Source organism: Leucoraja erinacea, chromosome 19, assembly GCF_028641065.1.
Source record: "Leucoraja erinacea ecotype New England chromosome 19, Leri_hhj_1, whole genome shotgun sequence".
NCBI classification, from domain to species: Eukaryota; Metazoa; Chordata; class Chondrichthyes; order Rajiformes; family Rajidae; genus Leucoraja; species Leucoraja erinaceus.
The window spans coordinates 16981603-17007648 of NC_073395.1; the positions used below are offsets into that span (position 1 = coordinate 16981603).

Here is a 26046-nt window from a genome sequence, read left to right on the forward strand (position 1 = left end):
CAAGGAATAAAGTCTTAGTCTGCCCAATCATTCCCTGTAGCTCAAGCTCTCCTCAGAAATCTTCTCTGCCCTTGTCCCAGCTTAATGACATCCTTCCTATAGCAGGGTGACCAAAACCAAATACAATAATTCAAATGCAGCATTACCAATGTAACGTAACTTCACAACTTCTTTATTCAATACCTTTCCTGGTGAAAGGCAATGTACTAAAAGCCGCCCTTAACCACCCTATCTACCTGTGACGCCAGTCTCAGGGAACTATATACCTAGATCTCTCTGCTCCACACCAATCCCCAATACCCTACCATTGACTGTTGCAAGATCACAAGAGTGGTGATGCAGCTCTTCTTACCAATGACACCTTTGTCTACACTTCTGGACTTCTTACCGTCTATCTTCAAGGCACTTCACTCTAGTCAATCCTTTCCATTACATTTAAAATCCATGTTCTTTCCTTATCCTCCCATCAACGTTCCCTAACTGATTTCATCCATCAACCTCATCGCCATGTGAGTTGCAAATCGAGGCAACACAACCCTCTTCATGCTCCCTCCACACAAAATTCCACGGTCTCCATACACACAGTTCCCAAACTATATGCATGGCCAATCCCTTGACCATTCCATTTCTGTACTTACCTCATTCTAATCCCAAGTCTGTCTCTCATTGTATCCTCATGCTGCTCTCCAGCCAGCCTGATCTCTCTGCTCCTAATCTACTTCCCGAAACCATGCTTCCGAAAATCCAAGCAATGTTGCAGATATCCACTGCCTGATTTTGTTGAACCACACACAGTCCCTTACTGGCCAGTCAACAATTGCCTGGGAATGTGAAGGCTAGTCTCAGTCTCTTCCCTTTACTGCAAACTCCATTTCCTCTACTGGTGCCATTACAAAAGTCAATCACACTCATGAACTTAACTCTAAAAACCGTGATCTTCGTTAACATTCATCCAATACAGCTGGATGATTCAGGAATTTGTGCAGCATGGACTGTTCCCAGGAGCGCGTGCGCGCACGCACACACACACACACACACACACACACACACACACACTGCTGCTAGGGTATCAACCTGGTGAACACATGGGCGGCACAATGGCAGAGTTGCTGCCCGACTGCGCCAGAGACGCGGGTTCGATCCCGACTACAAATTATGTCTGTACGTTCTCCCTGTGACCACGTGGGTTTTCTCTGGGTGCTCCGGTTTCCTCCCACATTCCAAAGATGGGCAGGTTTGTAGGTTAGCTTCTGTAAAATGTCCTAGAGGATAGAACTAGCATATGGGGATCGCTGGTTGGCAAAGACTCGTTGGGCCGAAGGGTTTCCATGCTGAACCTGGAAACTTAAACTAAACTTAAACCTCAGGGTCCGTGTGAAGCTCACTACTCTGCCAGTGCAAGGGGCTGTCCACCACATGTCACCATGCTACATTTCTGAGGCTTCATACAGCAAGGGCCCCAAAGGGAGAGGTCCTCTTACTATTGTACAGAGCGTGGGTGGGGAGGGTGGATGCAGCGGTGCTGGAGTAAGTACAAACTAGCCTGTTTGCTGAAGGAAAGTAACATGCAAACAAAGTAAATGAAATGACAATGGACTGTACTAAATATGCCATATTATACATTGCGTTATAAACATTGACAATTTTTCTGAACAAAGTGCATTCTTGAAATAAAAGTATTTGTTAAAAGAGGATTCGTTTTGGCTGGGCTACCTGGCAATTAAATAGTTGGATCATATCCGTGACCAGGTGGAAAATAGCAGAGGCAATTAATTAGTGTTCACAGAACCCTGTCTCAAAAACCAAGTGCCTTCTGCAACGAAAGTAAATACATTTTAAATTAAAACAGGAGTAACTACAGGGAAGATGCAGAGGAATGAATGATAAGGATATAACGTGATGCTGGCGCAAAATAATCATTGTAAACAGGGCAGATGTGATAAACATCTCCAATGGGACCAAATGTCAGACTTGGGATCTATAGAGAATGAATGAAAGAGAACTTGTGATTCAAAACTTCCAAGTGGGAAACATAGGAAACTGGGTTAGTGCTAATGAGCAAATTATCCTAGCCATTCAAGTTATATTTATAGCATCAACATCATCAAGTCATACACGCAGAGCATCATTGCACATAATTATACAGGGGAAATTACGTTGTTTATGAGAATGAAAACTGCAAAATTATACAGAACAAGAGGCCATTTATACATTGAAAGAGCCATCCAAATATTTTTCTCTTCAACCACTGCAAAGAGCTTAGGTTTAAGGCCAAAAAAAGTTACCACTAAAACATACTTCGCTCTCTCATGCCATGCTCTTCAGATAATGTCATTGAAAAATTCTGCTCACAATAATTGTTATGCCTCCTAACCATCTCTCGACATCCTCTAGTCAACGACTGATTTGGCAGTGGAAATAGTGTATGTATTGCATCAGAACTGTTCCTAATTTGAATCATTCTTTGATTCTTCCCTTAAACTTTCCCTGCTTCAGAAGTGAAAAAACTCAGCTGGATCTCCATGTGGAACAAGTCAGATTCCCATTACCATTTTGCTGAAGCTTGCTTGTCTGCATCCCTGCTAAGGACTTGATCGCCTTCCAAAAATGTGGTGCCCAGAAATGGATACACTTCTCCTTGTACGACCACACATTGAGTTTTAAATGCTTAGCATAGCTTCCTCATTTTTATATTTTAATTTTAAAACAAATATTTTGCATCAGTTTGAGGTTCACTTCATATCCCCCCCCCTGCCCTTGCTTGTATTTCAATGAAGATGGGTACCTGGGTTTAATCCTGATCTTGAGTGCTGTCTGTGCAGAGTTTGCATGTTTTCCCACAGGGTTTGTTTGTTGTTCCAATGTCCTCCCACACGACAAAGATAAACTGACGGGTTAGATGACCACGTAAATAGTCCTCAGTGTAGCTCAGAGGCAGGAGTTGAGAGAATAAAATCGCAGGTCAACTGGAAAATGAGTAGGAGGGTGATTTGTCCCAAAGACTCATGATTCTCCAAGGGGAAAAGCTACACCTTGTTCCCATCAACAATTACACCTTGTTTTCAATTGTTCCTCAAGGATCTTCTCCACACCAACCGAGTAGGATCCTGAGGAATCTTGACTTGTTTCCATCGAGTTCACTGTCATTCTTCCAAATTCCATCAGATACAAGCCGAACCAGTCATATCTTCGTATATAACCAACTCATTCCAGAAGTTGTATGTTGGGAAGTCAAACGAGGGCAGGACCTTCACAGTGAATGGGTGGGCCCAGAGGAGTTTTGTAGAGCAGAGAGATCTAGAAGTGCAGGCACAAGGTTTCTTGAAAGTGGCGTCACAGGTAAATAAGGTGGTCAAGAAAGCTTTTGGTTCATTGGCCTTCATCAGTTAGGGTATTGCAAATAGAAATAGAGGTGTTATGTTGTAGTTGCACAAGACATAGGGGAGACCAAATTTAGAGTAGTGTGGTCAGTTTTTGTCACTCTACCACAGGAAGGGTGTTAAGCACGATCTTATAGTCATGAGGGGAATAGATAGGGCAAGTAAACCGAGTCTTTACCTAGAGTGGGGGAATCAAGAGCCAGAGGACATGGGCTGAAAGTGAGAGGGAATGATTTAATTGTAACCAGTGGGGCAACATTTTCCACACAAATGGTATATGGAACAAATTGCCAGGAGATAATTCAAGCTTGTACTATAACAACATTTAAAACACATTTGGATGGGTTCATGGATAGGAACGGTCTAGATTTATACATATGGGCCAAATGCACTCGTGTAGTTGGGGCATCGTGGTCACATGGGTAAGTTGGGCCATCGGGCCTGTTTCCATGCTGTATGACTATGTCGGTCCAATAGAAAGACTTGCAAAATGAGCAGAAACACCATATTGGACTGGTTGGAGTGATTAGTCTATTTCTATATTTCATAGGAACTAAAAATCAGTCTTAAAGAATTCAAATTCCTACCAAAAGTTTGAAGAGTATAGATTTTTATTTTGGAAATACCCAATAAATCTAGGGCTGTTAAAGACCTCTCACCTAGCATCAAATTCACAGAAATTAAAGGTCAAATTGTCTCGCTGGGTCACTGTATTTGTTTTGTTTGAAGACATGCACCCAGGCTGGCATTTCACTGCAGAGACCAAAGCCTTAATTGTGCCTGCTTCACTTGTGAAGCTGCTTTGTGTGGTATCGCGTAACTTATCAATCCAGCACTCAAGTTACTTCACTCTTTTGTCATTCAGATGCAACCATATTAACGTTAACACAGTATGAAAAGGACAGGGCCATTATCTTTATTACCTATTAAAATCTGAAGCAGTATTGTCCAAGTTTTAATTTATCAGTCAGAACAAATACATTACTTCTTGAGCCCACGCACAGCAAAGCCAAGCAAACAAATCATGTCAGCTCTAGCACGAGAGTTGATTAAAATTACAGCTATGAGCAAGACAGCAAAACACGATCGCAGCATTTCAATGAGCTGTTATTTATGAGTGCACAGGTACAAGAGATGGCCACCCCTATTAACTACCCGATCATCTACTTTGCTAAGACACAATGTCCCCTCACTGCCCTTGAACTCCATTGACTTGGTGACATACACACAATAGACCAGACTTGTTACTCAAGCACAATGGCTGAAAATGGTCGCCTTGTGGTCAAGACTGAGGAAACAATTTTAGTGGCACAAAGGATATGTGATATTTTACAAAATAGAAAATTATGATTAAAAAGTGTGAATCAATTTCTTGTTAATAATTCAACATAACATTGATCAAGAGTCATCTTTTGTTTTACTCCCTTTGGAATGTAATTGTATACAAGATTAAGGAAATCAAATGAATTATCAGTACATTAACAATTAGAATCAAAATAAAGGATGTCTTGCTGTGGTTTAACTTGCAGTGTTTGATTATAGCAACTGTGAAATACCTTCCTCAGAATGAATTTTTGAGCGGTGGCAGATGTTTTAAAATGTTTTTGCTTTTCTGCTGAACATTAAAAGACATTTGGACAGAGATACAGATAGGAAAGATTTAGATATGGGTCAAAAGCAGGTATTGATGAAGGTTTTCAGTTTAGTTTGTCACGTTTACCGAGGCTTATGTTGCCTGCTATTGAAAAGCTTATGTAGCCTGCTATTCAGTCTAGCTTAGATGGGGCATCTAAGGTCCAAGGTCACCATGGATCAGTTGGATCGCAGTTTAAGTATTTCCATACTGTATGACAGTCTGAAGAAGGGACCCAAAACGTCATGCATTCCTTCTCTCCAGGGATGCTGCCTGTCCCACTGAGGAGTTACTCCAGCATTTTGTGTCTGACTCAATTACTAATTTGGATAAGAAATTTCCAAACCTTTGCTGAGTGTTTTCTGTGCTGCTCATGTCAGTGCACGAGACATAATTCTGCATCATCATTCATGCATCACCTAACCTTGTGGAGGAGGTAATGCTTCCCAAACTGATTACGTTTTTTGAAAGCTCTAGAAATTCAGCAGATGCGACTATCAGAGAATGCTTTGCACAAGACTCAAATGACAATGTGATGAGGCGAGGTTCGAAAAGTTAGTGCTTTTCATAAGATCTCGTGGTTGATCGGGTATGGGCATACCTCTATATTTTGAGATTATGGAAGATGACAGCATAACTGATCACTTTCATGAGTTGACAAGACGTGTGTGTGTGTGTGTGTGTGTGTGTGTGTGTGTGTGTGTGTGTGTGTGTGTGTGTGTGTGTGCGCGCGTAACACCTTGAAACGAATGAAATTTTTTTTTTTTTTTTAAATAAGTTAAATGGTTAATTTATCTGCCACAAGTTTATTTTGTTGAATCAAAAATTTAAAAAGATAGCTAACATAAAAATACTTTAAAACATAAGAACATTTAGAGTGCAGGGTAATTGGACCAATTTGCTTGTGAATGGGAAAAAATACACCAGTAATGACTTAGTAGTTAATACAGTCTTTATCTATGCTCTCATAATCTTTGCATCTATGATGTCAGGTTTGACAGGTCCTGTACCAGTTAACAAAAATAAACCGGGTCCAAAAGCCAAAAGGTACCATTTTAAGTTATAACACATCACGTCAACAGTTGGAGAGCTCTCCACGCAATACAGAATTCTGATCATCTCCACAATCGTTCAAATTCTCCATTTTCAAATATTCATCTTTCTACGGTCTCACTAGCTTACCCAATAAAGATCTTGAACATTTCTACAATTTACCCATCGCAGCATAACAAATGATTCACCCTGCATTTAGTGCTCTCTTCATTTCTGAAAAATATCAATTTTTTAAATTATTTTTAAATGCTGAGATCCCAAAGTTTTTGTGCAAAGTAATTTCCCATGTTTCTTGCATTATAACTTCAAAGATACTCTGCTTTTTTTTACTCTTTTAAGTTTCATCACTGGCTATTTTCTTTCTTACCAAGATCCAGTGCACATTATGTAAAAGAATATGTGTGTTATGATTGTGTTTATAATTTGTTTGGTTGTTTTGTTGTTTGTCTTTTGCACAAAAGTCCGCGAGCATTGCCACTTTCATTTCACTGCACATCTCGTATGTGTATGTGACAAATAAACTTGACTTGACTTGACATCCTGCAATGTACCTTCAGCAGGCAGCCACCTATTTGTTTCTCTTAAAATCTTTAACTTCTGTTGCCATTAACAAACACCTTAATTGTGTCACCACACTTCAATGTACATGATCAGCATATTCCTACCTCCCTTGAAGAACTGTTAAACTCATTAGAAATTACGTCAATGATCAAACTGCACTGTCTCCATTCCACACATTTCATCCAGTGCAAGTTAATTCTCCACCCTCAGTGCTAGGCTAACCAGGCTATATTTGACATAGTTGATAGTATCCTTTCTTTTTGAAAAGAGATGCCACATTGACAAACCAGAGGCATAAATTCAAGACCAGATCCTTGATTCTTTCTGCAGCTGTCAAGGATGCTTGTAGTAATGACCAATTCCTTTCTCCCCACAGATGCTGATCGATTGGCTTAGATTGTTTGATGTACCAGTCCAGGCTAATTAATCCACCTCTTTCTTCATTCCCACCACAACATTCAGGTAAAGGTCAAGGTAAAGTATTCTCTATCCTTTTGTCCGCCGTGAGAGATTTCCTTTTTGCCCTATTGTTCCATTCAGCAAATCATTGTTTTTTTCAGGCTATAAAATTTCATCTCCATGGGTCCTGACAACGTTTATTTAAATCCCTTTGAATTGGAGGTCCAAATATACTGCTGAGCATTCATAAATAAAAGAGAAGACATTGATGCTCACACTGAAGAGATTCCACAAATATTATTCAGCTGCAGGGGTTCGAGTGTATCAAGGTCTGACCTTTCAGGTTTTAGCACATACCTCACCACAGCCAAAATAACAATTAACATTGCACGAGAAACAATAAATATTTTTTTGCGCTTGAATGAAGATAACAAATGTTATCCAGTGAGTTAGGCCCAATTTACTGCTCAGATTTTTTTTCCGCCGTTGAAGATTTATGAAAATGAAAACCATCCTACCTTGCAAGACCACTTCAGGAGAAATTCAAATGTCAGCCACTTCAAGATTGGACTGAAGTCGTGTCCTTTCTTGACTTGGCCAGAACAACTTCTTTCATTCCCTCAGAACTATTGGTATCATTACAATGATACAATAATTTAATGGTCAATTTTACACAAACATACAAATTAGGAGGAGAAGCTGTTCATCTACTCAAGGCTAGTCCGCCGATTAGTATGATCACGGTGGATTTTATTGCAACATTAACTTTGCATTCCCATATACCTATGGCGACTTTTCAGGTGACTTGTTTAACTTAGACTCCATCTAACTTTGCCTTAAAGTTATTGACAGACTCACCACCAACCTCCCTTGGAGGAAGAGTGTTTTAAAGGCTTAAATGGGCAACACCTCATTTTTAAACGGTGACCTATTCTTGGCCCTCCCAGAAGACCCACTCGGGATCTGGTATGTTTCAATCAAGTTTCCTCTCACTCTTCTAAAAGCCAATGGTCACGAGCAACTTTTCTTCGTACAACAGCCCGCTCATTCCTGATATCAGTCCAATAAACTTTTGTCAACACTATGCCCATTCCCACTCTCCACCTCGCACCCCAAGCTTACATCTGGTGTAATGGAGCAAAGACTACGAGTTTGAATTTCCATCCAGGGTCTCAGCAAGGAAATTCGGCAGGTCTCCAATGACTCCAGATGTAGAAAGATCCTATTGGGATGCATCACAGCTTGGTGTGGGAATTGCTCTTCCCAAGATTGCAAAAAAAGCAAAGTGTGTAGGGGGCACAGTCTGATCCATCATCCAAACCAGCATCCCCCCCAAAACCCAATCGACTTCACCTATACTCCACACTGCCCTCGTGACTGCCAAACCCCCCCCCCCCCCCCCCCCCCCCCCCCGCCCCCCCCCCCCCCCCCCCCCCCCCCCCCCCCCCCCCCCCCCCCCCCCCCCCCCCCTCCGCCCCCCCCCCCCCCCCCCCCCCCCAACGTAATTAAATCGTTTGCTATGTCGCTCTTCTGCTAAATGCACCTCTGTACTGTACCTATGACATCTGAATCTGAATCTGAATCTGAAAGCAGCCAACGTAATTAAGGACCACTCACACCCCTCTCCTATCAGGCAGGCAATCCAAAAAAGTTTGAAAGCACAAACCACCAGATTCAAGGACAACCTTATTTTCTCTGTGATCAGGCACTTGAACAGATCTTTCTTCTGCTAAGGATGAATTTCCAATCTACCTTGATGCTGCCCTTGAACATTAAAACAAATCTGTAGATATAATACTATACTCTGTACTCTACTTTCTCTTTCGTGCTCCCTAAAGTACCCACGTGTGGCATGATGCGTCTGGATCGCAGGCGCAACGTTTTTCACTGTATCTTTGTATACACGATAATAATAAACCAATAGTATTCAGATAACTGTACAACAAAGTTTAAAAACTGACCAGTGTCTAGATTTTCACCAGAATCATCCAGAGACTGAATTCTAGAACACAGTCAATGCTCTTTAATGACTAAGCAGTGGCTTTGAAATTAACCTGTGCCACTGATGGAGGTGACAGCAATATGTGAGATATTGACTGCCTCAATGGTGGAGACTACAATTACTTATGTTTCCAGATATTTTAAAATTTGATTTCAAATTTCAACCCCCCCACTCCATTATAGCAGTGATCAGCACCACCTTTCTTCGCTTCTTATATCCTAGACGACCATTTTTCAGATGGATCTGAATGGATCCCAATATGGAAAGTGGAAAAAAAAACAAAAATAAATTTGCCAATAATCATCACTGCTTGTTCAACAAGTTAAACACCTACATTCAATATCCAGTTTTGTGCATAAATGTTACATAGCGTGATGGCAAATATCGAACACAACTTGTCAGCACCTGTGGCGAAGCTGGCAGAGCTGCTGTCAGACCCAGGTTTGTTTCTGACCTTTGGTGCTCTTTTGGTGGAGTTTGCATGTTCTCACTGTGAGTTTTGCCCAGTGCCCCGGTTTCTTCCCTCATACCAAAGACGTGCAGAGTTATAAGTTAATTGGCTTCTGTAAATTGCCCCTAGCTTATAAGGAGTGGATACAAAAGTGGGATAACATAGAATTTGTGTGAAGGGGTAACCAATGGTCGTCACAGTGGGCTGAAGGGCCTGTTTCCATGCAGTATTTCTAAACACCTTTTAAATTATTTCATTTCATACTATGCTTGGGCAGCTTACAACCAAACCATTTGAACACTGACTTCTCCAATTTCAAGTAACTCCTGCATTCCCTCCCCTTTTCTTACCCTCCGTCACCCTAGTGGTCCTATCAGTACCACCGGTCACATCCTTGTAACCCTCTTGTTAGCAAACCTTCCCCAGGCCACAATGGACAATTTTGGGCTAAACCTTCTTGAGGACATCTGTTGCCAGCTCTGATTTGTTCTGGACTTTTCTCACCTCCAGTTGGTTTTCCCCCACCTCTACTTCCAGTCTGAAGAAGGGTTCCGACGGGGAACGTCACATATTTTATTTTCTCTCCAGAGAATGTGGCCAGATTTACTCCAGCATTTTGGGCCTATCTTCGGTATAAACCAGCACCTGCTGTTCATTCCTATAAAAAAAATTTAATGCTACACATCTCTCTGATAAAAATTATTACAGAATGTCAGAGTTGAAAAACACATGTTCCCATGGGGTTGGGGAGATGTGATAGAAATATGTTTTCTTTTAATCAATAGGGCCATGGCCAGAGAAAGCAGGTACTTCCTGACTGTGGGAATATTCTAGTTCCCAGCAGAGCAATTCCATCAATAACCGCTCATCCCCATGTCCTCCATTTCCCTTTCATCCACCCTCTTGCCCCTCTTCCCTGTCAACTTCCACCCTTATTCCTCCCTCCGGCTTTACATTTCATTCCTCCTCTGCTTGTCAGACACCCTTCTGTCTTATTTTATACCTTTGGACTTTGCCACTTGCTCCAACGATGAGCCAATCACTCACTTCCTCACCTGTATCCACCTAACACTATAGTTTAATTTTTTTTAGTTTAGAGATACAGCATGGAAACAGGCCCTTCGGCCCACCGGGGCAGCACTGACCAGCGATCCCCGCACATTATCACAATCCTACACACACTAAGGACAATTTTACATTCATACCAAGCTGATTAACCTTCAAATCTGTATGTCCTTGGAGTGTGGGAGGAAACAGAAAGATCTCGGAGAAAGCAGGTCACGGGGAGAACGTACAAACTCTGTACAGACAAGCACCTGTAGTCAGCATCGAACCCGGGTCTCTGGCGCTGCAAGGCAGTAACTCTACCGCTGCGCCACGTGCTGCCCTAACTGTGGCAGGTTTTGTTGTACCTCCACCCCTCCTTTCCAGCTTTCTCCACCCTATTCCAATCAGTTTGCAGAGCTCCAACTCAAAATATTGTTCATCCATTTCCCTCCACTCAAGCTGGTGGCCTATTGAGGTCCTGCAGCATCTTCTCCTTTGCTGACGATTGAAGCATTTGGAGTTTGTGTCCCTATCTGTAACTCCTCCCTCTCGTTTCTCTGTATCTCTATATTTTACTTTCTTTCACCACCCATCATCTCACCTTTGAATCTTTCACACTCATCTAGAAAAAGGGGTGAAAAACACAAGATAATTAAACCGACCAAATGTGCGAGGAACTGGGAGCACCTGGAGGAAACATCTGTGCGGTTACAGGAAGACCATGCAAACTCCACACAAACAGCGCCCAAGGTCAGGATTGAACAAGGAACTCTAATATTGTCCAGCAGCAACATTGCCCTATTCAAGCTTTTCAAATACTTCAAACTATTGACATTTCCTTGGATCAACAAACATGCGATGCCAGTTTTGAAAGAGGTGGTTAGAGACCGTGGATTCTCTGGATTTCATCATCTAACATTCCACAGATTCTGAAATATTTCTGTGGATTGGAGGATAGCAAATGTCATCCCACTTAAAGGTGAGAGAGAGATAAAACGGGAAACGGGTGACCTGTCAACCGAACATCAATGCAGGTGCAATCTAAAATCAAGGATTAAAAACAGAATACATGCAAAGTACAATGAAGTTAGCATGGATTTATGAAGAGAAAACATTTGACTAATCTGCCAGTAAATGGATTTTAGTTTATGTACTGGAGCAGATGAGGGAAAAATCAACAAATTAGATATTTGGAAGGCATTCGATAAGGTTCTGCAAAGAATCTTGATCAACCAGCTTCGAGCAAATTGAATTTGGAGGGGGATGGGGGGGGGGGGGGGGGGGGGGAGGAGAGGGGGAGATAGAGCATAGTTTCTCAGGTTGGCAGGTTGTGACTGGTGGAGGACCCTATGGATTGGTGTAAGGAGACTAAATGACATATATATGCAAGTTTGCTTAAAACACCAAACTAATGGGGATTGTGAACATGAAGGGGGATGTAAAGAGCCTTCAAAAGTGACTGACTGAGTTGGCGTGAACATGGCAGATGGAATATTATATGGAAAGACAAGACAAATTATATATAGGACAGTCTTACGGCAGGATTTTGAGAGAACATGAAGCTTTACTGCAGTTGTATAGGATAATGGTGAGACTGCATCCGGAGTATTGTGCATGATTTTGGTCTCCTTATCCAAAAATGGATATCTTTCCCACCGAAAGTATACAGGAAAGATTGACTAATGGGTCTGGAAGGTTTGCTGTACGAGATGAATGGAATACACCTAAAGCTTCAAGAATTAATAAGAATGACAGGAAATCTTGTTGAAACGTATAAAATTCACACTGGATGTAACAGGTTGAATGCAGGAGGATGTCTCTGTGTCTTAATGCATCTAAAGCAGGGATGACAGACTTGGGCCCTTCCTGACTGAGATGAGCAAATCTATTTTCATTCAGAGGGTGATGAATCATTTAAATTCTCTACCAGGGAGAGCTGTAGTGTCAGGTCATTGAGTTCATTCAAAACACAGCTTGAAAAACTACTGGATATTTAAGGACATCACGGGTTTCTGGGGAGAGCACAGGTAAATGGATCCGGGGTGGAAAATCAGCCATTCCTAATAAAATGTAGAGCAGGCACTAGGTGTTGAATGGCCTGCTTTTTCCAGTAGTGGGAGAATCTGGGACCAGAGGGCACAGCCTCAGAATAAAAAGGCTACCTTTTGAATGATGATAAGGAGGAATTTCTTTAGCCGGAGGCTGTAGAATCTGTGGAATTTATTGCCACCGATGGCTGTGGAGGCAAAGCCATTGGGTATTTTTAAGATGAAGATTGATAGGTTCTTGATTAGTTAGGGCATCAAAAGTTATTGGGAGAAGGCAAGAGAATGTGGATAAGAGGTAAAAATAGATGAGCCGTGATCGAAAGGTAGAGCAAGCTCCATGAGCCAAATGGCCTAATTCTGCTCCCATGTCTTGTGCTCCTCGTTTTTATCAAGTTGAGTATGTAGGTTGTATTAAGCAACCATACAGTTAGCGATCATTTTCAGTTTAGCAGACATACAGGTTTTAAATTGTAAACAAGGAATGATGACAAACAAGGAATGTAGATGATATTAAACGGAAGCATTGTCCATGCTGCTACACGCCAGCATCTAGCAGACAGCATCACTGCTGTTGTGCACTGAGCTGGCATTACCAATCACAACACATGTTTTTGATGAAGTATTTGGAGACTAACCTGCAGTATTTATGTCAAGGTCAAAATATTTAACAAGCCTGATACCAAAAGAACAGCATTTATATATATATACACACACACAAACACACACACACACACACAGGTATGACAAGTAATACTACACCTGCTGCAAGTTAATTGTGGCCTATTGCTTCTTGCGTACAGCTGGGATTCTACAGTTTATTTGTTGCACTTAGATGGGATTTGTCCGTGCAAATCTTCACACAAAATTAACAATAGCCCTCATATTTCAAATAAGAGTTGTATCTAAACGCCACAGTTAAATAAAAATATGTCAAGTAACAAACCAAGATGAATAAAGCTGGCTGGGGACTTGGAAGGATCCACAAATCGCAGGGCCAGTTGGAGGAAATATAAGAACCATTGCAGTGACTTACCTGGAACATCCTGGTTGTTTTGCTGTCCTGCCAAAACTCGGTCTGCAGCAAAGAAATAAGAATAGAAAGAGAATACATATATATGTATATATATATATATATACACACACACACACGCAGTACATCAACAGGGAGAGATCAAGCATGCACAAGGAAAAACACACAGTTGTGTGATAGCATCTGTCTAACAAAAAGCAGTGGGGATGGAGATCTTAATAGTTCAACAAATTGTTGCACTTGTAGATCACAGAGAACAAGGCTGTGTGACTAGAAAGAATCAAGCAGAAATGTAACATTTTGGTCAAATGTATTTCTTTTGCAGAATAGAAACTCTTTAAAACAAATTACATCTTCCACCCTGTTATGTATTTATTCTCTGAGAAAGCACACATACATTAACAGTAAACTAGACTGTGCGTATATATAATTTATGAATCAAACCTGCCATTTTGTGCACAATGTCCATCTGATCAAAATGGGTACCCAAAATACAAGCAGTTCTAACTCATTGTCAGCTGCAGACAGATCACAGATGACCTGGTCAGGATCAAATGTACCAAACTCAAAGTTACAAGATTAAGGTTATTTGACTGCAGCTTGGAGATTTACTTCAAATTACTCCTTTAAACTGTGCTTATAGTCAACCACAATGTTTGAAGTATTTTGTTCCTCTTCTTAAAACAGTTACACAAAACTAGGCTAAGACACTATCATTTTCAAAAGGCATTACAAAAGGAAAGATTTATCTTTAAAACATGCTCATACAGGATGCATTTTAGATACAATATGTAGTCATATTAGCCGAACTGTCGGACAATGCACACAAGAGTGCGGTGATTAAGATTGCATGGATTTATGGTTTATTAATTATGGCAATTTGTTTGACTCTTACCTACCCTCTGAAATGGTCTCGCACGCCACTTTGTTGTACTGTAACTGCACTGCTGAAACAAAAAATGAATAAAACTGGATGCACCACCTCACATTGACCTCTGCAACTCATATGATCACGTTGTTCCATGCCCAATCAACCTTACAAAGTCCTGATCGGAAATGTGAGGGGACCGGAGTAATAGGGAGAGTCGTGGCAGGGATAGTCAGACAACATGCTAACAGTCGTACCTACAGAACACTCACTCCCTCCCTACCTTGCTCCTCCGTCCCTCCAATGCATGTGATGGTTTGTGATCACTTTCAGACAGGAAGTGTCCAATTACATAATTAGCTAGCGTCTTGCATTCAGAAAAAAAAAATGTAATTAACTTTAAATATGAAATGAGTTAAGCAACAAAACTAGGCAATAAGTCAAAAAAAAATCTGAACATATATAAAACTAGTTTTGAAAGAAATGGCAAGCTGAGTGATATACTGTCACTAGCACAGTTGGAGAGGATTTTTGCAATCGCATACAAGGCAAGCTGCAGAAGACACTGCAGTGGCCAAGGGGAAAAGTTGCCTGGAAAAGTTGACTATTGCACTGCCTGGATTGGCGCAGTGGTCGGGGGGACAAAATGTCAGTGTCCCCACCATATTTTTTTGAACCAGCAGCTATATTAACCTGGCCCCTCTAATATGAGGGGCAATTAGTGATAAACAATCACCAACCTTACTAACAATGTCAACATACCTTGAATAAATACAGGTTTTAAATAAAATATAGTGATGCAGGAACGTTGTACAACAGGTACAGGATGCCTGCTGGCTGTGTGGATAGGAATCAAGGCTGCAGGAAGGACGAGTAACATAATCACTACACTCAAGAGAGAATGAAGGCGGGGGAGAGAGAGTTGCGGGGAAGGATAAAGGGTGCTTCGCAAGAGGGAAATATTCTCCTCTACCATAATGAGCACAGCCTGAAAGAACAAAGTACCAGGAACATGGCCAGGGACCTGAAACAGAGAGGACTTGGCTGCTGCACAGACCACTTCACCTTTGTTGGAAGACTGCTAAAGGTAGAAGGGAGATTCCGCTGACTAGGAAGCAGGGTCTACATTAGCAAGCAGGTTCACAAAGCTCAGATGCTTGAGCAAGCTAGTCTTAATGAACATAAAGGCATCAAAGTGGGTCATAAGGGCACCCTTATCTCTCCTAAAGAACAATATCCAATCTGCAGTATTGGACATGACATTTTCACTAAAGCATCAAAGTGATGCAGATGAACAACCAGGAGTTTCTGGAATGGAGATTCGATGAACATAGAAAAAGGTGCAGGAGTAGGCCATTCGGCCCTTCGAACCGCCATTCAATATGGGTGATCATACTCAGTATCCCGTACCTTCCATCTCTACCCTCTGATCTCCGTTACAAGGGCCACATCTAACTTAAATATAGCCAATGGCCTCGACTACCCTATGCGGCAGACAGTTCCAGAGACACCACTCTCTGTGTGAAAAAAGTTCTTCTCAGTTTTAAAGGATTTTCCCCCTTATCCTACATCAGGCAATCTTCCTGCATCTAGCCTCAACCCGTTAAGAATTTTGTAAGTTGCATATGAAACTCAATCTCCTAAATTCTAGAGAGTATAAACCAAGTCTATCCAGTCTTTCTTCATAAGACAGTCCTGACATATCAGTCTGGTGAACCTTCTCTGCACTCCCTCTATGGCAATAATGTCCTTCCTCAAATTTGGAGACCAAAACTGTACGCAATACTCCAGGTGTGGTCTCACCAAGACCCTGTAACTGCAGTAGAACCTCCCTGCTCCTATACTCAAATCCTTTTGCTATGAAAGCTAACATACCATTCGCTTTCTTCACTGCCTGCTGCACCTGCATGCCTACTTTCAATGACTGGTGTACCATGACACCCAGGTATCTCCCCTTTTCCTAGTCGGCCACCATTTAGATAATAGTCTGCTTTCCTGTTTTTGCCGATAATAGTCTGCTTTCCTGTTTTTGCCAGGAGCTATAGCTGTTCTCCTTGGGTCAAAATAGGATCTAATAGAAGCATTTAAACCCATAAAGGTAATTACATTCCCAACAATCGCTATTCCCATTGGAGGATGGTCAGAAACCAAGGACAGTGAGAAATGGTCTATATTAAAACTAACACAAGGGGAAGCGATTGTTAAGAGTATTTATCTGGACAGAATTAAGTATAATATTCAAAAGTGAGCTTGATAAATATTTACAAGGAAAATGGACAGACCACGTTTCGGGTATGAATCGTTCTTCAGACGGAAGGAGCTCCGTACCAGAAATGTTGCCTCTCTATTGATGCTGCTTGACCCACTGAGTTCCTACAGCACTCTGAGTTTTGCTTAAGATTCCAGCATCTGCAGTCCCTTGCGACTCTCTTCTTCACCTATCCACTGCTGCCTAGGACCACTTGGCTCCAGACCTTATCACAGCGATGGTCCAAACACAGAATTCCATAGGGCAAATAAGAGTGACTGCTTTTGACATCAAGGCAGCACTTAATTAAGAGTGGGATCAAACTGTGATGGCTGAACTGAAGTTTCTGGGGATCAGTAACTGGAGGCATACCTTGCCCAAAGGTACATAACAGCGGCTGTCGGAGGTGAAACAACCTAGCATCTCTGCAGGAACGTCACAGAGCAGTGTCCAAGATCCAACCACCTTCAATTGCCTCATCAGTGACTTTCCTTCCTCCACAAGGTGAAGACATTCACTGACGATTGCATCACCTTTCTTCCATCTCCTCAGCAAATGAAGCATCCTACGCTTCTGTGTAGTACAACCAAGACCATATTCAGACACGGGCTGATGAGGCAAATCAATATTTGCCAGCAATCACTATATCCAGTAAGGGGGGTTCTGACCATATGCCCTTGATGTTCAGAGATAATATTCTTGCCAAGTCCAACATCAACCAGAAACTCAACTGACTGGTCAAATTCAAACTATGCCTAAAGGAGATGTGGGTATCCTGCTCACATCCTGATGCCCCGAGACCTTTCCACAAGGCATGTCAAGAGGATTATGTCCCTCAATTTGCCTACATCAACAACAAGATGCCCTGCATCATGAAAGCCAGAGTAGCCCACTTGAGTAGTGCCCTGGCCATCACTGCAAACATTATGTGTCTCCACCAGCAATGCAGAAATACTGTCAGCAGCTCCAACTCTCTCAACCTCTGCCACCAAGGATGACAGGGGCATGGCTGTATGGGAATCCCACGCCTTCAGGAGCACCTGCACCAGAGGACCACTGCTGTTCAAGGTGACAGCACACCACCTGCTTCATTAGGGCAATTAGGGATGGACATTTAACACTGGCCTTGCTGACAGTGTCAACAACCTGAAAAATGAATCAACAAAAATATGCTTTCATCATCTCTTCGCCACCATTTCATTCTCACTTCTTGAAAATATCACTCTTGGATAGAATTGGACGTTCTCCAGTACCTTTGCCAAGTAAACATCTTTTGGGTGTGAATACAAAATGCGTATTATTAACCTGTGAGCATTCTCTCCAACAAGAGCTATTAAGTAAATTGTTCCCCCGTCTCAGACAAAGAATATCAACAAGCTTCCAAAGGCTTACCCCCTCTTAGCCTTATCAGGCCTGTTGTCAGCACTTCATTGCAACTAATATTTAAACGCATGAGGGGGGACAAACAACTACAGCTGAAGTTAGCAAGTGTGAATTTCAGATTTCAAACAACGGATGTTAGAAATATGGTGTCGAAACTCTTCAAGCACACTTTAGCTTCATGTTCGTACAGGCTATTGAATCATCACAACAGAAATTACTATGGATATTGCTGTGGAAGTGAAAATGGAGTAGAAACACAGAAACATAGAAAATAGGTGCAGGAGTAGGCCATTCGGCCCTTCGAGCTTGCACCGCCATTCAATGTGATCATGGCTGATCATCCAACTCAGTATCCTGTACCTGCCTTCACTCCACACCCCCTGATCCCTTTAGTCACAAGGGCCACATCTAACTTTCTCTTAAATATAGCCAATCAACTGGCCTCAACTACCTTCTGTGGCAGAGAATTCCAGAGATTCACCACTGTGTGAAAAATGTTTTTCTCATCTCGGTCCTAAACGATTTCCCCCCTTATCCTTAAACTGTGACCCCTTGTTCTGGACTTCCCCAACATCGAGAATAATCTTCCTGCATCTAGCCTGTCCAACCCCTTAAGAATGTTGTACGTTTCTATAAGATCCCCCCTCAATCTTCTAAATTCTAGCGAGTACAAGCCGAGTCCATCCAGGCTTCCTTCATATGAAAGTCCTGACATCCCAGGAATCAGTCTGGTGAACCTTCTCTGTACTCCCTCTATGGCAAGAATGTCTATTCAGTAGACCTGAATATTAAGATTAAATTTTAACCTGCGGGAATCACTATTTTCTATTCAGCTCCAAACTTTGCCCCCTTCAAATTTCAACCAAGTTACACAAGCCAATCTTAATATTACAGTCCTAGTCCATTCCACTCCCTCCTTTATAAGTTTTGAGATCATCCATCTCTTGCACATAATGCCATAGCACGGCAAGAGCCTTCAATCATCTCAGTCAGGTACTCTGGAACACCCTTTCCCCAAAATTCAGTCCTCTGGCCATATACTGTACAAAACTTCTTAAACCCAACCTATTGGTCTCTGACAGAACCTCCAAAACTCTTAGCCTCCACTGGGATGACCCAAAGTAGTTTACCTTCTCGGGTCATCCAGTAAAGGTTCAGTGCTGGAGACTTGCCCTTTCCCCTCACCTCTTTCGACCACCAATTGGTGGTCGAAAGACCTCCATGTCCAAAGAAGGGCTCCGATCCAAAATGCCACCTGTCCAATTCCTTCCACGGATGGTGCCTACTCACTGAGTTTCTCCGCAGTTTGTTCTTTGCCAAAGGATCAGTGCTAGCTCCATTTCCACTGGAAAGTGCAAATGTTTAGTTTTCCATCATCGTAGATACCATGACAAGACCATGCAAGTCATCTAGATGATGGCTGAGAAAATGTGAGGTCAACTAAAAAGGAAGGTTCCAACGTACAACCTGCCACCTTGGATTGAAGATCAAAGCAATATCCTTCATCTCATTTGGCAACCTCTGTTGCATGTGTGGTTAGCTGTCAATGGACATCTGTCCACAGTAGGATCACGTTCAATTATGGTCATGCCTGCAATAGTTGATTAACTTGCTAAAAGGCTAGAGGCCAGAATCAGACAACAATCATACACCTCGGTGCTACTGTTAAAATGTGAAATTCAATTTCTCAGGCAAGAGAAGACAACTATTGAAAGAGAGGGAAGAAAGTGTGCAGAAAACCTCAGAGAAAGCAGTAAAATACACGATTAACCAAACCAGGGTAGGAGTTTCCTCTTACAGTGTGAGGAAGGATCCTGACCTAAACATGCCCTATCCATTCCCTGCACAAATGCTGCCTGACTCACTGAGTTATTCCAGCAGGTTTTGCTCAAAATTCCAACATCTGCAGTTCCTTGTGCTTCTAAGAGTTTCCTTCCTGCCTTGGGATTTCCTTTAATCTGGATGAAATTACGGGATCGCACTTGAAATCCCTCTGAAAATGTGGCACCTAGGCCAGGTGAGGTGGCCAGTCTCAACCCCACCAGGACTTCTGCGACTGAGCAGCAGGTTGAATCTGTCCCTTGCGGCCAAGGCTCTTGAACTCCAACCCAGCAGATCCGTTCCCATAGCCGACTTCCAAAGTCAGTTTTGTGGGCCAGTATCTCACCTCCCCATCAACGTAGGTTGTCCATTCAACTCCTTTCAGAGGCCGTGACCTCTATTGGTCTAGAAAAACAGATAATCCAGAACAATCTGGAACAAGGGGTTCTGGAAAAATCGGGGGTGGACCTAGATTACCTAAATGGAAATATCGGAACATGCAGATTTCTTCGGACACTCGTTCTTCAAATCGAGAACAAATAACAGGAAAATAGGTCTTTGCAGAAAGTATACAATTATTTAAATAATTGCAATGCAATGCTGAGATCTAATGATTTGCTCTTCACTTTTCTGGATTGGTCAATGCTCAATCCAAACAATGGGCAAATTGCAGGAACGTCTCAGTCTGAAGAAGGGTTTCAGCCTGAAACGTTGCCTATTTCCTTCGCTCCATAGATGCTGCCGCACCCGCTGTGTTTCTCCAGCAATTTTGTCCACCTTCACATTCAACCAATTTATATAATGAACTGATTTTAATTCAGGATATTGTGTTATAATGGCCTCCGTGCCAAAGTCTAGAAAGGACAGAGCAGCTTGCGAGTCTGCTCTGTTATCTATCAAACCCTACAAAGAAACGCATTGTTGTATTGAAAGTGGATCAAACTTGGCTGCAATTGCCTTCCCGATGAACAATGTCCACACTTGAAACGTATAAATGTATGGATGAGAAACCCTCTTCCTCTCCCATCACTGGCAACAGAATCTTTGGCCCTTTTACTCTGTCTTTAGAAAGTAAAGTGAGCAGAACAACCTGGCAAGTAAACAAATACATTACAATCCAACTGAGATTAACAGGCAAAACCACAAAGTTGGACAAATCTTTCTGTATCTAAGTTTATTTCCTTTTCATCAGATCACCAACAGTATTGGGTGGATGTTGTTTATATCTGGGCCATGGGAGGAAGAAGGGCTGAATCACATTTTATTCGTCCATGCTAACTTGGGTTTAACCATACACATTTAGTTCCAAATTCAGAAAAATGCTTAACCAAAAGACAACTTTAACATAACTGACATTAAACTCCACAAGCTATCATTTAGGTTTCTCCAAATGATCTCAGTTCCCAATTTGTGCCGAGCTGCAGGCTGTTTTGGAGCCATGCTGACTACAACCAGTTCAGATGCCCTAGGTTTAAATATTTCCCTTGGAGGATAGACTGAAATAAGACATCTCAACAAGGTCAGCAAGGACTCAAAGAGTGAATGAACATACAAACACACACAAACGGGCACATACAGATCTATAACTAACAGTTATTACCGAAGGCAGTAAGTTGAAATAACAATCCCCATTTGGAAACAACTGCATTCCACTTTGAGACGGAATTCTATCCACAATTAACAAATGAAATTTTGCATAACTTTCACATTTATTCTGCAGGAAGCCCTGAACTAGAAAATGAGTTCTGTAAACGAAACCACGCAAAATGACTGCAACTAATTGTCAACTGAGAATGACTTGGTATTTATAAAGACAGCCTCCAACCAAATCTGGACAAATTGGTTGAATATCTATCTACACATGAAATCTAAGGTCAGAGTTTTATTCTAAATATCAAGCGGTACTTAGAAGGGCCGAATGTCAAGCAAATTAAACATTCATGCAGACCTTCAAACGGAGCGATCACAATCTAAAAGGCAGTTTTGGTTCATTACTTTTTCAAGCTGTCATTTTATTTCCATGTGGAAAAGATTTAGAAATTAAATGATAAAGGTTAACGGCTCACGAGGAAAGCAGCAGTTATAGTACTTTCTCCAAAACCTTTTACACTGTTTGGCAGACGAATGGATTTTGCAACAATAATGCGCACGTCAAGTTGCGGGTTATATCGTTCCTTTGCTAGTTGTTTTATGAAACCGCACCCCACCCGATTCTGCCCGTTCCAATATAGGTTTCCAAAATACTCAATAAACTGAAGTTATACAGACAAGAATTATGAAAGTCATAATGCCTTAGACATTCCAGTCTCCTGTGGTGCCTTAGCAACACTGATCTTACAACTAAAATGTGTTACTAATAATTAGATTTGACAATATTTTAAACATGTTAAAAATGGTGCAATACAAACGTTCACTTAAATTTGAAATGTCTTACACACTAGTCAAAAATAAATGTAGCAAAGAGATCTCGGCCAATAAGATACATTAATATGTAACTGTGACAGAAACATTAGAGTGCATTTTGTCTTAAGAACTCTGCAACTAAAATAAGCAAGGAGCGAAAAAAAAACAGATTATATAAAAAAAATGTTAATCTCATGGTGTTATCACAAACTGTACAAAATAAAGTTTTATAAAAAGTGGTAGTGTTGGCAGTTTACTTTTCAATGAATGAGTAAATTTCAGTGAAATGCATCATTACAACTCCTAATACTTCCAAGTTTAAAAAAAAACTGATGCTGAGATATTTGGCTTCTGCATATAAAACTACCCAGCTTGAAGCATTTAGCTTTATTTGTTAAAAATAGTTATGACATATCATTAAAATTTCAACATTCAGGCCCGAGTACATACATCCAGACAGGCTAGAATCATAATAAATCATGTTTCACAATGAATACTTTCTTAAGATTTACCACAGTTACAGTTCACACTCACCATTCTCTAATAAACACAATTTCCAATGCCGCAGACCTGGAAATCATTATAAAAGACGGGCACATTGCAAATGCTCAGCAATGTTTTAGTTGAAGTTCATAATAATCTTTTCATTATTTTTTTAGATGACCATCACAGGATAAGGGATGTTGGTTTCACGGTCTGGGAAATTTTCTACCTTGGCACCCACTGGGTGCATCTGTAACTCTATACGTATTCAAAGCTCAATCAGACAGACCATCCTTCATATCCACCTCACTCCAACGGCATCAAATTGCCAAATTCCAGGAAACAGAGGATAATTGTCACAATAAAAGAAAGTGTTAATGGGATTCGAATTTTATGGGGCAGACCAACCACTTTTGGATTTAAATTACTCTCACAATAGGGGACACAACCATTCTTTAATTATTCCAACACATCCTTCAGATTAAAAATCAATTCAACCGGGCATAGAATTTTCCATAATCGGCTATATCATCCCATCTGTAACATACCATGATATTTGAACATAGTAAACAAAAGTAAAATAAATATTATTTGACCTTCCTGTTATTCATGTAGACCCAAGGAAATCTGCACGTCATACCTTCTAATATGACTCTGCACCATATCGTTTGTTACCTTTGCTCAAGGAAATCCTGTTGCATAGAGATGTATCATTTTATCAAATCATACCACACAGAAACAATAGACAATGGGTGTAGAATTAGGCTATTTGACCCTTCGAGCCAACACCGCCATTCACTGTGATCATGCCTGATCATCGATATTCAGTACCCCGTTCCTGCCTTCTCACCATATCCCCCGACTCCACTATCTTTAAGATCTCTATCTAACTCTCTCTTGGGTAACAGGTAAGGGCTAACAGGAGCTTTCAGCGCACTTCATCCATGCCAATTGCGATGACTATCAATGCTAATCCCATTTGCTTACATTAGGCTTGTATCTCTCTGCACCTTTGACATCCAAGTACATTGTAACTGTGCCTGCCTCCACCACCTCCAAGTCAGCTCATTTCCTGTAACCATCATCCTTGTGTGTGTAAAACGTACCCCTCAAATCATCTTTAAATGTATCCACACTCACCGTAAACCCTTGCCTTATACTGTCCTAAAAATACTATCTATCTGTGCCCCTTCTGATTTTATAAACTTCTATACGATCACTCCTCAGCCTTCTACATAAACACAGCCTATCCAATCTCTACTTTTAGGCTCAGCTCTCCATTCCAGGCAACTCCCGGTCCAGTCTGAAGATTGGTCCCAACCCGGAACACCATCTGTCCATTCCATCCACAGATGCCAGTTAACCCAATGAGTTCCTCCAGCTCTGTGTTTTGCTCAACATCCTGGTGAAACTTTTCTGTATTCTCTCCATTGCTACCATATCCTTCCTGTAGTGTGGCAACAACATACTCCAAGTGCAGTCTAATCAGTGCCTTGTACATGAAATCCCATTTCTTATACTCAATATTTTGGCCTATGAAGGCAAGCATCCTAAAGGGCTTCTTCACTCCCACCTTCACCTGAGCCACCAGTTTCGGAGCGCTACGCTATGGACTTGTACCCCCAAATCTCTCTGAACACCATGCTTCTCAAGTCCCTGCAATTTATTCAGGATTAAATTTTAACTACCACCATTTTGTACAATTTTGCAGTTTATTTGTGTCCCATAGTACCTTCTAACAATGTTCTTTATCTACTAAATTTTGTGTTGCCTGAAAACTTAATAATCACAACCCTACATTCTCATACGTTAGTTATACATTAAAGTCCAAACACTAATGATCCCAGAGGTTCATCAGTTATTACAGTTGGATAAATGTGAGGTTTTCCACTTTAGTGGCAAGAACAGGAAGGCAGATTATTATTTTTGATTGGTGTCAGATTAGGAAAAGGGGAGGTGCAGACCTGGGTGTGCTTGTACATCAGTCACTGAAAGTAAACATGTAGGTACAGCAAGCAGTGAAGGCATGTTGGCCTTCATTGCAAGAGGATTTGAGTTTAGGAGCAAGGAGGTCTTACTGCAGTTGAACAGGGCCCTGGTGAGACCGCACTTGGGAGTATTGTGCGCAATTTTGGTCTCCTAATTTGAGGAAGGACATTATTGCTATTGAGGGAATGCAGCGTAGGTTCACCAGGTTAATTTCCAGGATGGCGGGTCTGACATATGATGAAAAAAAATAGGTCGACTGGGCTTGTATTCACTGGAATTTAGAAGGATGAAAGGGTATCATAGAAACATAAAATTCTTAAAGGATTGGACAGGCTAGATGCAGGAAAAATGTTCCCGATATTGGGAGAGTCCAGAACCGGGGTCACAGTTTAAGAATAAAGGGTAGGCCATTAAGGACTGAGTTGGGGGGTTCCGAATCTGTGGAATTCTCTGCCACAGAAGGCAGTAGAGGCCAACTCACTGGATGTTTTCAAGATGGAGTTAGATTTAGCTCTTAGATGGGAGTTAGATTTAGCTCTTAGGGCTAAAGGAATCAAGAGATACGGGGGGAGGGTGGGGGGGGGGAAGCAGGAACGGGGTACTGATTTTGGATGATTAGCCATAATTATATTGAATGGTGGCTCCAAGGGCCGAATGGCCTACTCCTGCACTTATTTTTCCGATGTTTTCTATGTTACAATCTTCCAGTCAGAAAAAAAAATTACACACTCTATTCACTACTGCCCTCCCTGTCTCCTATCAACAAGTCTTTGGATCCAGTTTGCCAACACATCTCAGATCTCTTTTAACTTAACTTTCTCAACCAGGCGAGTCAAAAGCCTTACCAAAGTTAATTGAAACAAATTTATCCCCCTGCCTTCATCAATCACTTTGGTTACATCTTCAAAAAACTCAAATTGGATTTGAGACAACCTGTGGATGAACCTCTTCGGCAGTGTCTCTATTGCTACCATATTGCTCCTGTATTGTGGCAACCAGAACTGTACGCAACACTCCAAATCCAGTCTAGGCAATGATTTGCAACGGCTTTAAAAACATAACATCCCAACTTTTATACATGCACGCTTGGCCTATGAAGGAAAGCATAGTGAATGCCATTTTTGCAATCCCATCCACCAGTTTCCCCACTGATGTTACTCAATCCACCCATTCCCCATTGATTGCACCGACCCATCATTTAGAAAACAAGAGATCTTCAGTGTTGACCAATCATTTGAGCTAAACAA

General features: G+C 41.5%; 1 protein-coding gene across 17 annotated transcripts in view; it reads right to left on the reverse strand.

Annotated features, from left to right (window-relative positions):
* The window catches only part of yaf2 (YY1 associated factor 2), a 95311-nt gene that overhangs the window by 66084 nt on the left and 3181 nt on the right, over nucleotides 1-26046 (reverse strand). For 3 of the 17 annotated variants that reach the window (XM_055650443.1, XM_055650439.1, XM_055650447.1), the window contains exons 3-4: nucleotides 14504-14548; nucleotides 13608-13649 (exon numbers count right to left, since the gene is read on the reverse strand). The exons of 3 other annotated variants lie outside the window; for them this stretch is intronic. In XM_055650443.1, coding sequence (XP_055506418.1) covers nucleotides 13608-13649; nucleotides 14504-14548 — 87 coding nt within the window. Of the gene's footprint in view, nucleotides 1-13607; nucleotides 13650-14499; nucleotides 14552-26046 lie in introns of all 17 variants that reach the window. 11 more of the 17 variants (XM_055650442.1, XM_055650438.1, XM_055650445.1 and 8 more) reach the window with 4 other exon arrangements.